General features: G+C 40.3%; 1 protein-coding gene across 3 annotated transcripts in view; it reads right to left on the bottom strand.

Moving 5' to 3' along the window:
• Nucleotides 1-20,820, bottom strand: part of LOC106075470 (alpha-1,3-mannosyl-glycoprotein 4-beta-N-acetylglucosaminyltransferase B-like) — a 104,278-nt gene that overhangs the window by 9,099 nt on the left and 74,359 nt on the right. For all 3 annotated transcript variants that reach the window (XM_056037531.1, XM_056037533.1, XM_056037532.1), the window contains 4 exons: nt 13,654-13,787; nt 8,275-8,408; nt 4,779-4,828; nt 106-219 (listed from right to left, as the gene is read on the bottom strand). In XM_056037531.1, coding sequence (XP_055893506.1) covers nt 106-219; nt 4,779-4,828; nt 8,275-8,408; nt 13,654-13,787 — 432 coding nt within the window. The remainder of the gene's footprint in view (nt 1-105; nt 220-4,778; nt 4,829-8,274; nt 8,409-13,653; nt 13,788-20,820) is intronic.

Here is a 20,820-nt window from a genome sequence, read left to right as displayed (position 1 = left end):
TCCTAAATCACATATAGGAATGTTTGTAAGCCAAATATTTCTATGAATACTGCTCAGTCATATTCAGTGTCAGTATTAAGTGTACTATATGGGCAGATAACTCACTTCACTCTTTCTTTTGGGTCTCCAAACGTCTCCTTCAAATTATTTAGGTCTGGATAAAACCCAGCAGGGGGGACAATCACCTCTAAAAGTCCAGAGTCTAGAGAGCTTTGAAACCTGCAAAGGGAGAGAAAAATAAAGGTTTAAAAAAAAAAATAGAAAGATGAAATAATTGTTCTTGGTATGGTAAAAGACATATGACACAACTCAATGCCACCTTTTAACTGTTATACAAAAAAATGTGTTTGGGTATAATAGTTAACAAATGGTTGCAAGCCAAATTAGTATTCATTCTCAATGCATAGACTTTCAATCTACCAACACATACATGACATAGGAACACAAGAATAATAAAGGCTGTGTGTTTGTTGAAATACCCTGGTAGAACTTAATCAGTAGGTTATGTCTATTTCTGCTTCTCCATTGTTTTTTGTTCTTTTTAACATTACCAACAAGCTAACTTTTTTTTTAATTCCCTGACATTTCTATACAATTGATTTCACCTAAATTCCATGGCTACAAGAAGCCTAACTGGCTCTTTTAAAAACCAACCATGTAAACAGCTGAGGTTTGTATTTCTCTTTGTGCCAGAATTTTTACCTTGTGTCTGCTTGAGGCCAAACAAAAAAATCAATACACCAAACTATAAATAATTACAAAGCCAAACATTTTTCATTTAATTTTAATACTTTTTTTCTCTTTTCAAATTGGATATTTCATCAGACTAAATGGAGAACCAGCCTGGCATTAGAACATTGAAAAAAGCTTTTAATGCTGACTTGAACAAAAGCAGTGGGGGAAAAAAAAAACATAATGGAACAAGCAAGTCATTAATGGTACGCCCAGGGATAAAATCTTTTACAGATTTGAAAAAAATTAGGGCAGAATTATTAATTACAACTAGGAGCAAAAACCGTAATTTCATCACCATGGAACCTTGAATCTAAAAATAAAAGGGCAAAATAGCTTATTTTTTTTTATTTAAGCAAAACGACAGTATCATTTAAACACATTTTCACCCGTTTTGCAACAAACTTCAGTTTCTCACCCCTAATTGACCTTTAAACTAATATGTCTTAGAAAGCTCTAGAACAAAACTGATTATCTCTACATAGCAGTACAGAGTGGTAGCCATGTTAAGAGAACAAGTGTATCACATATCAGCCAGAGCTCACATCACATGTTCTGCTCACATCACCCAACAGAAAGAAAAAAAACACACTGCTCACATCACCCAGCAGAAACAAAAAAAAAACACACTGCTCACACCACCCAGCAGCAACAAAAAAAACACACTGCTCACACCACCCAGCAGAAACAAAAAAAACACACTGCTCACATCAACCAGCAGAAACAAAAAAAAGACACTGCTCACACCACCCAGCAGAAACAAAAAAAACACACTGCTCACACCACCCAGCAGCAACAAAAAAACAACAACACAATCTCAATGTAACAGTTTAGAGAAGAGAACTTCATCAGAGATAGACAGGCCAGAAAACTGTAAAATACTTTGAACATTTAATACTTGGCCTTACCATTCTATAGAATGGTTTAATACAGCAGATATTACAGTCTCATTTCAAAGATAAATTGTTTAACATTTTTTTTATCATCTTACAATGATGTAAAGTACTTGGCTTCCGAACCGGGGGTACGAGTTCAAATCCTGGTGAAGACTGGGATTTTATTTTTGGGATCTATAGGGCATCTCTGAGTCCACTCAGCTCTAAGTTGGACATAAGTTGGGGAAACGTATAGGCGGTTGGTCGTTGTGCTGGCCACATGTTAACGTGGGCCACAGAAACATAAAGTTTGCATCATCTATCTGCCCCATAAATCACAAGGTCTGAAAGGGGAACTAACAGTGATGTACGAGGTGAAATATATAACAGAGAACTAGACGTCTAGTTTAGCTACAAGTTGAACTGTGTTGCAATCAAACCAAAACTTGTATGTTTTAACACTACTGACACATGGTGGGGAAAATAATAAAAAAACTATAAGGTCTGATGCAAGTATGTTGGTACTTTGGCTCTAAAAACACAAATGACTCAATAAGTAACTGACTCTATTGATGAGATCAAACAAGTTATAAAAAAATTTGAGAGTTGGTGATAACTGGCACAATGAAAAAAGATGTTGATGCTAATGAGTCTGTACAATATCTAGGCTAATAGAGAAACAAGAAAAACATTAAAAATACTTGATTTTCTAAAGTGTAATTGTATCAATTAGTTTGGATCAGTTATGTAATTAAATTCATAATACATCTAGACTAAAAATATTAAATTTGGGGATTAGAAATATTTTTACCGCTTGATTTTGTTTAGCACAATTTCATGCTTTTTGCTTTCTCAATGCGTAATGATCCTATCACTTGTTTGGACCAGTTGCGAAAGGGGGCAGGAGAAGGGGTATTTGGTCAAATGTTACAGCGGTCGCTTTTTAAATGCATTTATAAATTTTTAAAAACTTGATCGACATTAATTCAAACTCAAGAGTTCAAGCCTCCTCAAGCTGACACACTAACCAGGGAAGTGCTTATAAAAATAGCATATTTTATAGTTATCTATTGTTAGTCTCAAACTTTAAAGCAGCGACCCATTTTTCTCTACAAAATATAAAGGGGATAACTCAATGTATACCACCATGTCAGTCAAGTATGATTTCATTCCCTTGTTCGATACCAAACAAAAAAATTAATTACCAATAGTTAATTAACTAATTGTTTTTTTTTCTATTGGTTCTTGTTTTGTCAGGTACAAGAAATAATTGTGCAATATTTCCACTTGATCCGAGATTGGGTGTGGGAGAAATAAAATAACATGTACAAACCTTTTACCAGACATAGTCAGAGTGTGTTAATATAAGCTTTGTAACAAAAAAAAAAAGAAAAAAAGTCAGACACTAAAAAAAAAAGTGTAGATCTCAAAAGTGGTCTGTTACATAATGAATGTTAAAGACTGTGACATATTGCCTGGGGCAAAGAGAGACTCATTTCTCATTTAGACCCTGTATATTTTTTCAAAGGGTCGTAAGGAAAATCAATAACGTGCTATCAATTTTTGAGTCTACATAGAACATAATTGGCAAACTGACCCCAATTAAGGTAAGGAAGACGTAATCATCTTCTCTTTTGAAGTAACGTCTGTATTAGATAAGATAAGATAAGGAGGAGCAACCATTGTTTGCAGCTTCTCACTGAATGCCTATCCCTTGGATTAAATAATCGTTCTATGGACACCTAAGACTTCCATTATATACCTAATATTACCTACACAAAACGCTATCTATCTAATAAGTGCATCATAAAATCTAGCATTAAATGACCAAGCCTGGGTTATAAAAGCTGGACTGAAAACAACATGCCATTAAAATACAGCACACAGCTGCTGACTCTGGCCCACGAATACATAATCCATACGTCTGAAAACATTAATACCTTTCTAAAGAGGATGCTCACAATATCTCCATGGTGCAAAACATTAACTAGCATCTTGTGGTATGAGCCATCAGTAATAAAAAAGTAAAGTTCTCCTTTCAGACCTTGTGTTCTATAGGGCAGATAATGTAAAGGTCTTCTGTTTCTGTGGCCCAAGACTTAACTTGTCTCAAGAGTTTGTGTGAGTGTATTTCCTAAGAGCTCCGGTCATTACCAAAGGAAAAGTTAATTTCATAAAAACATTCAGGTATCACTAATTACACAATTTTGACAGAAGTTCCCAAGCTATGGACTTTTAAGTCCTATTTCTTTGTTTCCATTGTTCTAAGCTTGCCTCCATCTGTTTGAAACAAAACTCTGTCTGGGAAGGTTCCAATGTAATCATTTACATACTTATTACCGATGGCTGGGAGGTGTGGTGTGGCTGAGCAGTAAAGTGCTTGGCTTCCCGGGTTCGAATCCTGGTGAAGACTGGGATTTTTAACTTCATTATATTTTTCAGCACATATCTGAGTCTACCCAGTTCTAATGGGTACCTGACATTAGTTGGGGAAAAGTAAAGGTGGTTGAGCGTTGTGCTGGCCACATGACACCCTCGTTAACCTTGGGCCACAGAAACAGAAGACCTTTACATCATCTGCCCTATAGATCACAAGGTCTGAAAGGAGAACTTTGATTTTTTATTACCGATGGCTCATTCCACAAGATGCTCAGGTTAGAAGCGAGGCCAAAGAGGTTCTCACACTGATTACAGAGGTTCCAAGGCTATGTTACACATTCTGTATTTCTAAACAGGGACCAACAAAAAAGTTTTCTAACCCATTTTATGGGTTTCGACTGTTATTTGTCTCATTAAGTTTTTAGAATCCTGCACTTTCCCACGATAGCATGTACCAACCATATCTTTCTGTGCATTATAATGTCTTATCAAACCTACAGACATTGCCAGTGTATCTTCTAAAAATTATTATTATAGCTTTTATATAGCGCTACTTTCATGCTTACAGCATGCTCAGAGCTCTTTGGTCCAATCTCATTTGTGGACCAGTGGGGGGGGGGGGTATCTAGGAGTTGGTTTTCCGTGCTGCCTTTAGGCGCTCAGTAAACACAACTCTGCCCGAGTCGGGTGTCGAACCTCGAGCCCCCTTCTAGGTAGCCAAGCCAAGCCAAGTTCAAGCGCACTTGGCCTCTCGACCACGCTTCGCACCAATGAAAAATGAAAGAGACTTACTTTTCTTGAATTGTTGCAATCACTTCTGCTGGATACTTGGTGTCCCATGGCTAGAAGTGAAACAAACAAAACATGTTAGAACCTACAACACAGCAAAACAAAATAAACCCAGAATAAACAATCTGATCAAGTGAGATCAACAAGACAGCAAAACAAAATAAACCCAGAATAAACAATCTGATCAAGTAAGATCAACAAGACAGCAAAACAAAATAAACCCAGAATAAACAATCTGATCAAGTGAGATCAACAAGACAAAAAAACAAAATAAACCCAGAATAAACAATCTGATCAAGTGAAATCAACAAGACAGCAAAACAAAATAAACCCAGAATAACCAATCTGATCAAGTTCAAATAGATGAAGAGTTTCACATTCATCACAGATGTACCTGACGTGATAATTGGCCCCTGCAGTGTATTATATAAGCATCTAGAGTGTACACTCTGCACTGCAATACCATTGAGTATAAAAAAAGTCAAACGATTAACCCTTAAGACGCTAAAGTTGCTTAATATTTGTTCATCATTAAACCCCCAAAAAATGTTCTTGAAACAAAGGAAGAGATTTAGACTAATTTCACCTGTGACCCTAAATTTGTAAGCCAATCAATATCCCCAAATTGTCATGAAAAGCATTGGTTCAGTTTGTACTAGATGACTTGACTTTGTACAGAAATGAATAAGAAGTCTACAAACAATCATTATTTGTTTTGTTAGTACAGACAAGATCACTGATAGTCATTGAAGTATTTGGAAAATTCTCATTGTTCTCTTAAGGAAATAAATCAAACTACCCAAAGTGAATGTCCAATGGATATTTGTGCAAGATAATTATTCTAATGGACCTCATTCACCAATCGTAAACAAACAACATTTAGTCATGTGATTGATAAAACAATGAAAAAAAAACTGTCACGTGACAACCATCATGAATTAAACATGAGATCGTAAATTATATAGAAGAGATAGAGCACCACGTGGCTAAATATTGTTTGTTTACGATTGGTGAATGAGGTCCATTAAGATTATTATTTACAGCTGACAGTGTCCAGCTGTATTATTATTATACAATCCTGAGGACACCAACAAACTGGTCACTAATCCACTGAGGCAGCCCTTGACACAAGTTTAGCCTTTTATGTCCACAGCTAAAAACATGCACTTACTAGATCCACTTCTGGCACACCTAAAAGGTACATAATTAGTTGTCAGGTGAAGACATCTTAACTCTCCCCTCAATTGTGTTTTTTTCTTTTGGAGGAGGGCTTAAACCAAAAGATGGAAACCAATGTTGTATGCTAGTTAATTCCTTGTTCATGTCCCTATTACTTGGGAATGATAATAATAATAATAAAAGGGATTGCCTTCCACTCTGATGAGATACAGGAGGACCAGCCAGACCCAGTTCATGACAAAAAGAAATAATAGCTACAATGGCGGGTCGGGGGAGCATACACACACCATTTCAGAAAGCCTTAGGGCGACACCAGTAAGACGAGGTTAAATGTTTCCCGTCTGCCCTTGGTGTGATGTCATGTCAACATTAACTTGAGCAGAACTGTCACTAAGTCTGCAATACGTTCGCCATCAAACTACTGACAAACTGACAAAGCATTAGTTCTAACTTGCCATTTATAACAATGCTTTTGCTATCACCACAAATGAAGTGTGCCTAAACTAGAGCGATCTCTCTTGTACGTTGGCAGATTTACGTCTGCCCAGAGGAAAGAAAGTTTGTCTCCCTTGATCCCATTCCAGTCAATGCCCCAGTTATTATTCAAGTAGGTACCGTTTGCTGTTAAACGGATGACATCCAATCTGGCCATGCAACACGCCTGGACAGTTTACTAAGATGTCAGGCCAAAGTTCGAACTTTTAATTGTGTCTGGACAATTTGAAAGAAAAAAAATGCTTTAAGTTTTTTTTTTAAAGCTGAATCCTAGCTATCGTCGCCAGCATAAGGCTTTACAGCAGCACCAGAAATGCTCCGCGAGATGAGGCATAGTCGTCTTCCCACTGAAGGCGGCCAAAGATGGCTGCCTGGTCGTGCGGTTTGGGCGCTGGACTGTCGTTCGGATTTATCGACGGTCGAGGGTTCAAGCCCTGACCCTGCCCGCTTCCATCCCCCGTCGTCCTGCGGGAGGTTTGGACTAGGAAGTAAACTATCTTCAACTCTGAAGGAACATCCGAAACATGTAAAACATTTTACAAACAAACAAATATGATAAAGTAACTGCAAGTGAATTGCAGAGCTTACCCAAGTTAATTATAATAATTACCACTCATCACACAAACAAATATGTTGTTTTAAATTAACACTGTGAACACAAAAAAAAAAAGGTCTCTCGATGTCTACCAGGAAGTGAGTCCAACACTACAGTGTTAATGAGGAGTTTATCAATACATAGCATACTCATCTAGTGCATATGTTAATAGAGACTTCTGTGACCCTCGACAAAGAGCTTTTAGGAATGGACTGTCATGATAATAATGACAACTGACCTCAAAGATACCTTCAAGCCCCTAAACATTCCTAAAAAGATTCTCGTTGCCTGTCAGAGAGCGGTACTGCTGCAGGCTTACCACATCACACCAGAAAACTCCTCAGAGGACACTGATAAAGGGAGACTACACTGAATTTTGTTTCCCCTTAGCAAAACTCGACCCTGGCAGTGCCAGAGAATGAAGACTCGTTCGTTTCTAACATAATGCTACTATTTATTACCCATAAGGAAATGTGTTGTACAATGTGTGCATTACACCAAACAAAACATTATAACTATAGAAAAACCCAAATATACATTCACACCAGACTCACTCCTGATTTACAGGTGAAAGATAATAGAATTGTATTGAATGATTGGATTGCCAGGGGGACATCTAAATGTGTGTGTCTGTCTTTGTGTCTGTCTTCCCTATCGGTGTCCGTGCACGTCTGAGCTCTCTGGGAGCGGGGCAAGGAGAGCCGCATCGTCAGCGACGATGATTACAATGGATCCTAGGCTATGCACTTTGAGACCCACCTTGAAAGTGTTCCCACGATGATTACAATGGGTCCTAGGCTATGCACTTTGAGACCCACCTCGAAAGTGTTCCCACAATGATTACAATGGGTCCTAGGCTATGCACTTTGAGACCCACCTTGAAAGTGTTCTCACAATGATTACAATGGGTCCTAGGCTATGCACTTTGAGACCCACCTTGAAAGTGTTCTCACAATGGGTCCTAGGGTATGCACTTTGAGACCCACCTTGAAAGTGTTCCCACAATGGGTCCTAGGGTATGCACTTTGAGACCAACAGCGAAGGTATTCTCACAAGATTAGACAAAGAGCTTATGCTAGTGGACCGTCCTAAAATAGCAACACGATCTTTTGAGTTATGTCAAGCTGACCTTGTTGATAAGCAATCTGGTTCGTGTCAGACCCCCCCCCCTTCCCACACACACTGCTTCTCAGTATCAATCAAAATACAAATAAAAAATGAGTGTCTCACCTCGGCAATAAAGACAACGATGAGACAGTCTTTGATCTCCTCTTCGTTGAGGCCAGCAATGAGCGAGGACAACGTCTGGGTCAGGTAGGAAGCCTTGTCCCTCTTGATGGTCGGGATGCCAATCACTATACTCACTGCCAGGAAAGAGAAAATTGTACTTCCTTAAACTGAAACAATATTGTTTGGCTCACCTGTAGGAAATATCTTTTTTTTTTCACCTGATTGCCTGCCAGGTAACACTAGTATAATATCCATTGTGTATCTCAATAGAGTGTTCACATGTCAAGGCCTCGGGCAAGATAGTATTCGGGAAATCTATCTCAAACACATAGATCTACATCTCTAAATGACAGAGGTAATCGGGGATAAGGATTTTAGGTCTAGAAACCTCCACACACACACATTATATGTAAAGTTAAAAGAACTTGACCCAATTATCAGTACTGTAAAAATAATTAGTAATGATTGGTTATTGGGTTTAAGATCTAGAATCATCCATATAGACATTATCGGTACTGTAAAAGAAGTCATTATTGATACTGTAAAAGAAGTCATTATTGATACTGTAAAAGAAGTCATTATTGATACTGTAAAAGAAGTCATTATTGGTACTGTAAAAGAAGTCATTATTGGTACTGTAAAAGAAGTCATTATTGATACTGTAAAAGAAGTCATTATTGATACTGTAAAAGAAGTCATTATTGGTACTGTAAAAAAAAATACAACGGGAACCTGACAATAAGGCCTTGCTTAGCTAACTGATTTGATTTTGATTTTAGGCACATCGGCACAATTTAGGCCATGTCGTGCCTGCAGTCCCTTAAGGACTACTCTCTCTCTCTACATAACAAGGGCTAAATTCTATACAGTCTATTCACAGTTAAAATAGTAAAGGTAGTAAAAATGTAATAATTTGGTAAAAATCTAATGTAAACAGTACATGTTCACAAATTCATAAATCAGATCTTCGCAGACAACCCCACTTCCCGGATACAGCCCCAGTACCTTCCCAGGGTCGACATTGTCGAATAGTGTTTTCAAGGTGTGTGTTCTAAAATATTTCTCCCTGACATCCTGGTATCTGGGGCAGCCAACGAGGATATGTTCCACGGTGAGGCGAGAGTCACAGTACTCACAAAGTGGGGGGCTCCTCTCTCTTCAGTACAAAAGAGTGCGTGATGTAGGTGTGGCCAAGCCTAAGTCTGGACATGGTCATGCTACCACGCCTTGCTTAGCTAACTGAACCTTGAATGAAGACGCGTGAATACTACAACACGGACATGTCTTCGGTATACATACACACACATACACAGAAACATGACCTATAGAAAATTATCTTGTCTCATTACGTCATCAACAGCAAGATGGCGGTTTGCTCGCTGGACTGTCGTTCGGATTTATCGACGGTCGAGGGTTCAAACCCTGCCCGCTCCCATCCCCCGTCGTCCTGCGGGAGGTTTGGACTAGGAAGTAAACTATCTTCAACTCTGAAGGAACATCCGAATTATGTAAAACATTTTACAAACAAGCTCAGATAGAAATATTGGCATCACGGGAAGAACGCGGATGTCCTGTATTGTCAACAAAGGGAGACAATATAACAATATTTTTTTAAAAAAAAGGTGCTCTACCGAGGCGGTAAGCAAACATGCTAATAGAACTCTGTCCAACAAACGCAGAGAGAAAGGGGGGAGGGGGTGTCATTAAACAGATCAATCCAGCACAGACGTAGTTCGATATTCGCCATTCACCTGAGACAGGATGACCATTTAGAGAAGAGATCAAACTGAATCACTGCATTGATGGAGTAGAGCTGGCCCATAAGAGTACTGGTTGAACTTAACTTCTATATAACTACACATAGCACTATCTTCTTATACGATACAGACGTTACTTCAAAAAAGAAGATGATTACGCCCTACGCGTCATGCATTTAGTCATGCATATTAATATTAACCAATGACTTAAACTCAGCCAAGTCACTGGATTTCCTGGCAAGCTCAGGCAACCCATTCCATGCTCTAATAGCACTACGGAAGAAGGAATATTTGTACAAATTTGTCCTAGCATATGGGATGAGGAATGTGCCTTTATCTTTGTGTCTTTCAGAGTATTTTATTGAATTTTGTTTTTGTATTTGAAGATTATGGTTCAGTGTTTTATGTATAATTGCTACTTTACTTTTGAGTCTTCTGTCCTGAAGGCTTTCTAAATGTCTAACAAACTGGCACTAAGAGTACTGGTTGAACTTGACTTCTATATAACTACACATAGCACTAGGTCTAACAAGCTGTCCATTGGTAGATGAAACTCAAAAAAGCAGACCACTGATAAATAATAGCACTAGGTCTATTCATCTGACCACTTGGCATTGTCTTCGACGCCGAAGATTAAGGATAAATGCAGTATTTCACATAACCACGCAAACCCAGTTGTGACATGCATATTTTGCCATCTGAAACGCAGACAAAGCTGTTGTCTGCGGGAGGTCTACTCTTTTCGTCGACTGTCTTCAACAAAGGTCCTTTAGAGTCCACCAACTTAACGGCATTTAGCTTTCTTGCCCGCAGACAGCCTTTTTCATTGGAGAGAACCCATCATTTGTTGAAAAGTTTAAACACTTATATCAAACTAACATTACCACTAACTCTTCTGGATTTCTCTCTAACAATTCATAGTCACAGATGAAATTCATACAGTAAGATTCAGACAATCCTATAGTGTGTGGACCAGTAAGTCTTCGCCAATGCGATTCTAGAGTCAATCCGTCTTTCTAAAGTGGAAAAGATCAACTTGGTGGTAGGTGGGGAATACAGGTCTGTGGTTGGGGACAACTTTAAAAAAAAAAAAGGGGGGGGGGAACAATATCAATTATGTGTATCGTAAGTTACAAATTGGTCAGAATGTTGTGTTGACATCTTGGCGTGAAGAAAACAGTCCCGCTACAGAATAGTCCAGCTACAAAACAGTCTCGCGCTACAAGGCAGTGCCGCTACAAAACAGTCCCACTACAGAACAGTCTTGCCGAACAGGAGAATGATCATCTCTGACTCCGTCAAACAATTACCCATCTCTGACTCCGTCAAACAATTACCCATCTCTGACTCCGTCAAACAATTACCCATCTCTGACTCCATCAAACAATCACCCATCTCTGACTCCATCAAACAATCACCCATCTCTGACTCCATCAAACAATCACCCATCTCTGACTCCGTCAAACGATCACCCATCTCTGACTTATGTCTCAATATGACTGAACCCGACACCAGCTGACGTCAACAATCCTTTTTGTAATCTAACACAGACCTACATAAAATGAGCTAGTATTACATCCGGGTTACAAGAACACATTGCAGACGATAAGATGTCGCGTGACTTGGTTTTTTTAATACAAGAGAAGTTTTTTTTTTTTGTTAAACTAGATAGATGTATGAGTAAGAAGACAATGAAGATCGTTACTGAAACAGAATACGCTGCTACGGTCAGGTCTGGGTAGGTAGCCATATAACACACATCGATATGTAGCGCTACTCGCGGGGATTAGGAAAAATGTGAAAAGTTACACTCGAACCGATTTCTTGCTTTCTCCAAGAATGGAGGAAGAAAAATGACAAGCCGTCTGAAGACCTTAAAGAAGGCAATAACTTAAATAGATCTATGATATACAGTCATTTTTTTTGGTGTGTTTATATGCTTATATAACTGTGATAAAGGAAAGGGAGTGAAGCAGGTCTGATGTTTTCATGAACAGTAATGCAGCTGATGTAGACAGTTACTTTGCAGTGTTTTGGTGCCAGCAGAGTTTCACTGACGTTGAGATGAGAACTTTGTTTGCAATGGGAGAAATGAATAAAACCTTCAGCACGCAAGCTTCAATACGCTCTGGTGGATCTGGGCGCTAAACTCTTGTGTGAACCTGAAAGTTCCTTGCTGCCTTTGGGAGCACGGCTCTAAGCTAATCCCAATTAAGCATTGCTGGTCTTCGTCAAGGTTCAAACTCGAGCCCCCCCTTGTTTGGTTTGTTGCACACAGTGCAGTACTTCAGTCTCATTCAGATAACAACTGTGGGCCTTGGTATTTATTTCACTATCCGAACCGGAGGCAGTCAACAAGTCAGCTAGCTTAGGGCTTCCAGGGTCTTTCGGCGCATGGGGCGCACGTTCTCTCGACACAGAGACAGGTCATATGCAACTTCCACAGCGTCTTTCCGGCTAGAGCGCACAGATTTTTAGAAGGGTGCGACGCCATGTTTTATGTTAACTGCTTCGTTGTTGCCTTCCTCTTTCGGCTTCCTATTAAGGACTTTGTGAAACGTGTTTCGTCTTGTCTAAGGATATATCCAACAAATCTCGAACGACGCTGGAAGCGCGGTGGATGAACGGTAAAGCGCTTGGCTTCCAACTGGGGTCCCGAATTCGAATCCTGGGATTTTTAATTTCGGAATATTTAGGCGCCTCTGAGTCCAGCCAGCTCTAATGATTACCTGATCTTGGTATGTTATTCAAAGATCCTTCTTAGTCATCGCTGCTGAAACACGTTTAGTCACTTTTCTACCTTTATGGAGGATTTCCATGTTTCCTCCAAGCGGAAGTGGCCTTTGGTACAATGATTGTATTGACCAGGTGGATCTTGGTCTTCAGGCTAGTAGATTTTGTTTAGTACATTCACGGCATTAGCTTTAGGCTTTTGTTGATTGTTATAAGACTGTCTTCAGATGATTGTTATAAGACTGTCTTCAGATGATTGTTATAAGACTGTCTTCAGATGATTGTTATAAGACTGTCTTCAGATGATTGTTATAAGACTGTCTTCAGATGAATGTTATAAGACTGTCTTCAGATGACTGTTATAAAACTGTCTTCAGATGAATATTATAAGACTGTCTTCAGATGAATGTTATAAAACTGTCTTCAGATGAATGTTATAAAACTGTCTTCAGATGATTGTTTTAAGACTGTCTTCAGATGATTGTTATAAGACTGTATTCAGATGATTGTTTTAAGACTGTCTCCGGACTAATCGGGCCAGCTGGTCACGTTACTGTCCAAGTTACAACACTAAGTGGGGCGGAGAAAGGGCTATAGTCTAGGTCTAGGATGATGCGAAAACACACAAGTCAACAACGATGAAATATTAGATAAAAATAATGTTTCAATCCAGCAGTTTTACTGAGCCCTGATCTAAAACCTGTATTGGCTTGTGGCTCAAATCACTAGGCATTAGTTTCATTTCATTGCTTAGTTTGTAAGTTAAAGGTTTGACTTATCTTGGTTGATTAGGAAAAGGAAGAATAGACCTAATCTAAAACATTCAATCTACTTCAAGGATAAGATCAAGATGGCCAAGAGGACCTTCTTCTACTCTAGTGGACCTTACCTCCACTGACCCCTTGTGACAGGGACGTAGCTGGACGGAGGTATTCCGGGTGACCAGTTAAATGAGGCAGGTACGAGTGTATCCCAGGCACTTGGAGGCCACTGGCCAGTTTGGCTATATTACTGACCACATCACTGAGGAAAAAAAAAGGGGGGGGGAGGAAACAATTAATATTTTCAATATTGTAGACAAAACAGCAAGCAACAACACACAAATATAAAGATCTATTATATTCTGATGAAAACCAAACAAGTAAAAGTTATTTTAAGTTGAATCGCATTACAACAAATAGCTGTAATAATTATCTCCCTTTTAGAGACAATAGTGTAAAGCCCAGTGTTTCCCAAACTTTTTTCCCTAGCGGAACACTTAACTCTTTCTCTCCTAACTGACGATACCAGCGTTGATTCCCCCGGAATGAGGTAAATAATTACGGAGAGAAAGAGTTAACATGGTTCTGAAAATGAAGCGGGTCACTTTGCATATTTTGTCAGAACGATGAACACCTGTGGTGGGCCCACTTGTTCATTAGTCCAGTGGTTCGTGGACCACCTATACAGGCCTCGCGGAACACCAGGGTTCCGAGGAACACAGTTTGGGAAACACTGGTATATCCCAATGATTGGTACAATGGAAATTCACAAAAGCAATAAAGATTCATTTTAGTGGGCAAAGATGAACAAAGAAAATAAAAAGAGTTTTTCCCCCCAAATCAATTGAATCACTCGGCACTGCACGTGATCAGGGTCACGTTTCACGCTGACGTGGTCCGCTAAAGGTTTAGTTGTTACGTTGAAAGCCCTCTAGCGGACGAGCTAATAGTAGACAGCGACACAACCATGTCAATAAGGGTGCATCATGGACTGTAATCATCTCAGTACGTACTCTTGAAATCAACCGACAAGCTTCATGGAGCTGAGATTAATCATTAGGTAAGCGAGTCGCTGATCTAGATCTTAGATGGGGGAGACAAAAGCATACCTTCCACACGAAGGGGTGGGGGGAATGGTAGGTGGGGAATAGAAGAATGTAGATGGACACACACACACATTGGATAGACTGCAGTAGGTCGACTTCCACAGGACATCCTGTTTGGCGATCTAATAGAAGGCAGGAGAGCCGCTGGTCGCCCACTTTTACGTTATACGGATGTATGCAAACGCGACATGAAGCTCTTCAAAATCGACACTGGCAAATGGGAAGAGGTGGCACTGGACAGATCTACATGGAGAGAGAGCATAAAAGGAAGGGCCACGGATTGCAGATGCCATACACAACAGAAGCAGAAAGAAGGGTGAAAATGCAACGGCGCCTGGTGATTACATATGCCCAACCTGTGATCGCAGCTGTGTATCAAGGATTGGCCTCTTTAGTCACACAAGAAGTTGCAAAGGGAAAAGATCGTCTCTCGAGACGTAAAATGCCACAGCAGCAGATGGACACAACTGGAAAGGGGGATAACTCTATACCAGATATGTGAAGTGTAAGTTACATCCAGTGAGTGCAAGTTGGCCCAGTGAAACAAATAGAGCCTTATCAATGGCGCAGAGTTTCGCTATACAAGTCAACACCATGCGATAGCTGGTCGACGGTCCTCAAAATGTTTTACTTCGTAACCTTCTCAAATACGTGTACGTAGATTTGAACCCCCTCACAATACATCAATGTCAAATCAGACTGATATACATGTAGCATGCATAGAACTTGACACCGAAATCACGTGACCTTAAATGCCGCATGCACAACAAAGCAAAGATCTACAAAGATCTGAGACCAGAAAATCAAAGATCTACAAAGATCTGAGACCATAAAATCAAAGATCTACAAAGATCTGAGACCAGAAAAGCAAAGATCTACAAAGATCTGAGACCAGAAAAGCAAAGATCTACAAAGATCTGAGACCAGAAAAGCAAAGATCTACAAAGATCTGAGACCAGAAAAGCAAAGATCTACAAAGATCTGAGACCAGAAAAGCAAAGATCTACAAAGATCTGAGACCAGAAAAGCAAAGATCTACAAAGATCTGAGACCAGAAATGTTCAGTCCTTGTATCTTAGATTGTTTTCTAAATTTTTGAACTGGTAGATTCTGATATTTTATTTTATATTAAGAAATACTTGATGCGCGAAGATTTATTTTAATGAACAAAGGGGAGGTAATTAGCTACGGAGAGGGAGATAATCAATTAAATTAAGTGGTTATGTGTAACAAGCAATCACTATTACAGCAGCCATGTTTGTTAGCATGTTTGTTGCTCTTGTTTATACAAGTCCTGTCATGTAATCACACAAAGATGTTCTCCGATAGTTTATCGATCTCTGTATCAAAGATGCGCCAGGTTGTCAACCAGAACAACGTATCGACAGAAAGGCTAATGACGTCACGTAACGTCTGCCGCGACTCTTCACCAGTAAAAATCACTTTAAGTTTTCTTCATTACGAGGCTTCTATCAACTCACTCTCTCTGTCTGGTCAAAAGTTTGTACACTTTTATTTCTCCCACACCCATTCTCTTTTAACTTACAAAAGCAAGAAAATTATCAATAGACCAATTAGTTAATTAAAGTATTGGTATTTAATTATTGTGTTTGGTATCGAACAAAGGAAAGAAATTGTACTTGGCTGATATGGTGGTATTAGTTGAATTAGTTCCCTTTATACTTGTAGAGAGAAAGCTTTGAAGCTTGAAATTAACAATAAATAGCTATAAAGCCTTCCGTTTTCTTAACCACTTTCCTGGCGCAGCAGTTAGTGTGTTGGCTTGTGGAGGCTTGAGCCCTCTAGTTCAAATTTAGTTTTTTTTTTCAACTTTTATTTTATTTTTTATAAATGCATTTAAAAAGTGATCACGGCAACATTCACCCTTATTTTGCCCCCATCTCTTTTTCAACTGATCCAGACAAGTGACAGGATCACAGCATGTACAGAATGGTAAAAGCATGAAACTGGGGAGGAGGGAGAAAGGGGGTAAAACATTCCGAATTTCAAACAAACCTATTCAGTACTTAAAGGAAGACACCGTCAAGAGTAACCAAGTCACTTGCTTTTCTTGTTTTGGTGCAACAGATACTTATGACCCATTAGAACTTTTCTTTATAAAAACAGTCACGGTACTAGCACTATACTGCGGTAGTTTAGTGATTTAATTGCATGATTGATTCAAAAGAACTGATGCAATGTCACTTAATATAAGCTTTGTTGTCAACTGTTGTTGTGCATATTTAGAGACCGAATATGTGAGAGTATTTCTGCTGACGCTGAGATTTGAATTCCTCAACGCTCTGACAAGCCTCTGACTCACTGCAGAAAGATAAGATGCATTTCAAAACAAAGGTATTAGGAAGGCCAATTACTGGCCACCTTGTTACCTTCTGGCCACCCAGGCAACACTTCCTGTTAGGCGAGCCAGCATCTGCCGCCGCGGGGGTGGCCAAATTAACGGCTACAGAGACGACGTGAACAGACCGCCGCCCCTCTCCCGTAACGCCATCCCTCGGAGGGGGTCCATGAGCTGGGGGGGGGGGGGGGGATATTGCGATCGACGGACAGGTTGTAAGTGAAGGAACCCAACCATCACATAAATTGGCATGATCTAAAGTGGTATCGGAGAAGTTGTCATGGTGGGAGGGGAAAGAAGGAGAGAGAGAGAGGGGGCGAGAGAGGGAGAAAGAGAGAGACGGGTGGAAAGAGGGGGAGGAGAAGAGAGAGAATGAGGGAGAATGTGAGAGGGATGGAAAGAGAGAGAGAAGGAGAAGAGAGAAAGAGAGAAGAAGAGAAAGATAGAGAGAGGAAGAAAGAGGGAGAGAGAAAAAGAGGATGAGGGTGAGAGAGAGATCTGTCCTGCCCAATCGAAGTCTGAGCAATTAATGTGGTGAATTCGCCCCAGTGGGAGGTTTGTAATCCAGCGATTAGGCACATATGCTAGATATATCATAGCACACGATTCTATGTGAACAGCTCTATGTCACACAAGCAACATGCACTCAAGTATCTCCACACACACGCACAGTCAGCACACACACACAGTCAGCACACATCCACTGAGATAATTAACACACACACACACACACAGAGTCAGCACACATCCACTGAGATATTAAGACACGCACACACACAGAGTCAGCACATATCCACTGAGATATTAACACACGCACACAGTCAGCACACATCCACTGAGACAATTATCTGATGGTGTTGTCCTCGAGAATTAGTGTTAGGGACATTGCCACATTGGGCCTATCAACTAACTGCCATGATACTTTGTGGCAGCTATCTCTGACCTTTTGAGGGTTCTTTTTTTATGCACTGCTGTCAGACTTTCATCAATAAATACTTGTAACACGAGACATTGCTGTCGAACTGAAGAGAACAAAAATGTAGATTTGTCGAACTTATATTCAACAAACACCAAATATGAGTTTATTCCAATCTAATGAACTAATACTAGTTTCAAATTTAATAGAAGCTACGCACACTTATGCACAACAGTTCAGGGGTTCTCAACCTGTTGATCGCAACCCCCTTGTGGGTTGATTGACGATTTGCCAGGGGTCGTCAAAGGCCATCGAAAAAATGGATTGGTTTTGTCTATTCTTCTATAGGTGCGTGTGTGTGCGCGGGGGGGGGGGGGAGAGTGGGAGATTGTAAATGGGGTCTCCGAGCATAAAGGGCTGAGAACCGCTGCAATAGTTGCTTCTAGTGAAAGACTGAAACAGATAACAATAATTTCCTACGGAAGAATACATTCTTTCTCATTTGTTAAGACCACATAAATTAACAAATCTTAAATGATAGTAATGATAATGGCAACGTCTTCGATTCCGAAGATTCAGAAGGACATAGGACGGATTCGGTCCAACGCAGTTATCCCATGTTCTTGCCGAATGTACAATAATCCTTATGTTCGAAGTTTGCCCCCTTCTGTAGCAATGGGAATCCTACGACACATTTTATTTATACAAGAAACGAATGGGTTAGAACAGGTGTGTGGTACAATTACTAGAGATACATATTCCCCTAAAATGTGTGAACATGTTGGTTTTAATTCCTTGTTCTCTCTTCTCGCTAAATCCTTTTAAGTATTTTATGTTTTATATTTAGACGCTTGCCCCCCCCCCCCCCCCCCCGGCGTTTATTCACAGACAACTTATGAGACATCAGCACATTTGTAATTCATTCTAATATCATCGCGTGATACACATCACTTTATGACGTATTTTAGGACACGAGACAATGTACCCACAATTCTCTCCCAGGACTCTTGTAAGTTAACTTCCTGTGACCTACAATGACCCCCATCCCCTCCTTCCAGGTCTCACTTTACCTGTTGTAACCAGCAGACGACACGACTTTGTTGTCACTAAGGCCTGAAGGAACAGACAGAACCCACCATCTCTAAACCCGAACTTTAAAAAAAAAAAGGGGGCAGAAATATTTAACAGTCCGTGAAATTGCATGTCTTAGAGAAAAGCAGACAAAAGTCAACCACCAAGCGTGTGTCGTCTGATAACTTGGGAATTTGTAATTAGTAGACCGAGTCTCAAGACACTTAGTTCTACATTGTTGTAAATTAACAGACTCCCTGCCGCCCGTTACATGCTCTGCCAAAACACAATCCTCCCAACGACACGCGTTCTTCAGAACACAATCCTCCCAACGACACGCGTTCTTCAAAACACAATTCTCCCAACGACACGCGTTCTTCAAAACACAATCCTCCCAACGACACGCGTTCTTCAAAACACAATCCTCCCAACGACACGCGTTCTTCAAAACACAATCCTCCCAACGACACGCGTTCTTCAAAACACAATCCTCCCAACGACATGCGTTCTTCAAAACACAATCCTCCCAACGACACGCGTTCTTCAAAACACAATCCTCCCAACGACACGCGTTCTTCAAAACACAATCCTCCCAATGACACGCGTTCTTCAAAACACAATCCCCCCAACGACACGCGTTCTTCAAAACACAATCCCCCCAACGACACGCGTTCTTCAAAACACAATCCTCCCAACGACACGCGTTCTTCAGAACACAATCCTCCCAACGACACGCGTTCTTCAGAACACAATCCTCCCAACGACACGCGTTCTTCAAAACACAATCCTCCCAACGACACGCGTTCTTCAAAACACAATCCTCCCAACAACACGCGTTCTTCAAAACACAATCCTCCCAACGACACGCGTTCTTCAAAACACAATCCCCCCAACGATACGCGTTCTTCAAAACACAATCCTCCCAACGACACGCGTTCTTCAAAACACAATCCTCCCAACGAAACGCGTTCTTCAAAACACAATCCCCCCAACGACACGCCTTCTTCAAAACACAATCCCCCCAACGACACGCGTTCTTCAAAACACAATCCTCCCAATGACACGCGTTCTTCAAAACACAATCCCCCCAATGACACGCGTTCTTCAAAACACAATCCCCCCAACGACACGCTTTCTTCAAAACACAATCCCCCCAACGACACGCGTTCTTCAAAACACAATCCTCCCAACGACACGCGTTCTTCAAAACACAATCCTCCCAACGACACGCTTTCTTCAAAACACAATCCTCCCAACGACACGCGTTCTTCAAAACACAATCCTCCCAACGACACGCGTTCTTCAGAACACAATCCTCCCAACGACACGCGTTCTTCAGAACACAATCCTCCCAACGACACGCGTTCTTCAAAACACAATCCTCCCAACGACACGAGTTCTTCAAAACACAATCTCTGATTAAAAAAAACACACGCTCTCTTCAAAATGTTCTGATTAAAGCTTTCAAGAATTGCACAACGTGACCCAACACATCATGGAGACAGAACAGATTTAGATTTAATCCAAAGGGTAAGAGTATGAGATTATTGTGTAATTATTTCTTGCGTGAAATGCCTTTAAACCAAGCTTTGATCCGACGCCAAGCAAGTATGGCTGAGCAAGTCTAAAATATTATCATCTTATCAAATACGGACGTTACTTAAAAAAAATGACGTCCTACGTGTGTTCCTAGGTAAATCTAGCCATGCATGTAAATCAATGACTTTTCCTGGCTGACTCAGGCAACCCTTTCTATGCTCTGACGAGCTCTAGGGAAGAAGGAGCATTAGTACAAATTTGTCCTAGGATATGAGACAAGGAATTCGCCTTTATCTTTGTGTCT

The sequence above is a fragment of the Biomphalaria glabrata genome, chromosome 8 (assembly GCF_947242115.1).
Source record: "Biomphalaria glabrata chromosome 8, xgBioGlab47.1, whole genome shotgun sequence".
In the NCBI taxonomy this organism is placed as follows: domain Eukaryota; kingdom Metazoa; phylum Mollusca; class Gastropoda; family Planorbidae; genus Biomphalaria; species Biomphalaria glabrata.
Note: the sequence above shows the minus strand (reverse complement) of the source record. Positions and strands in the feature narration are given on the sequence as shown.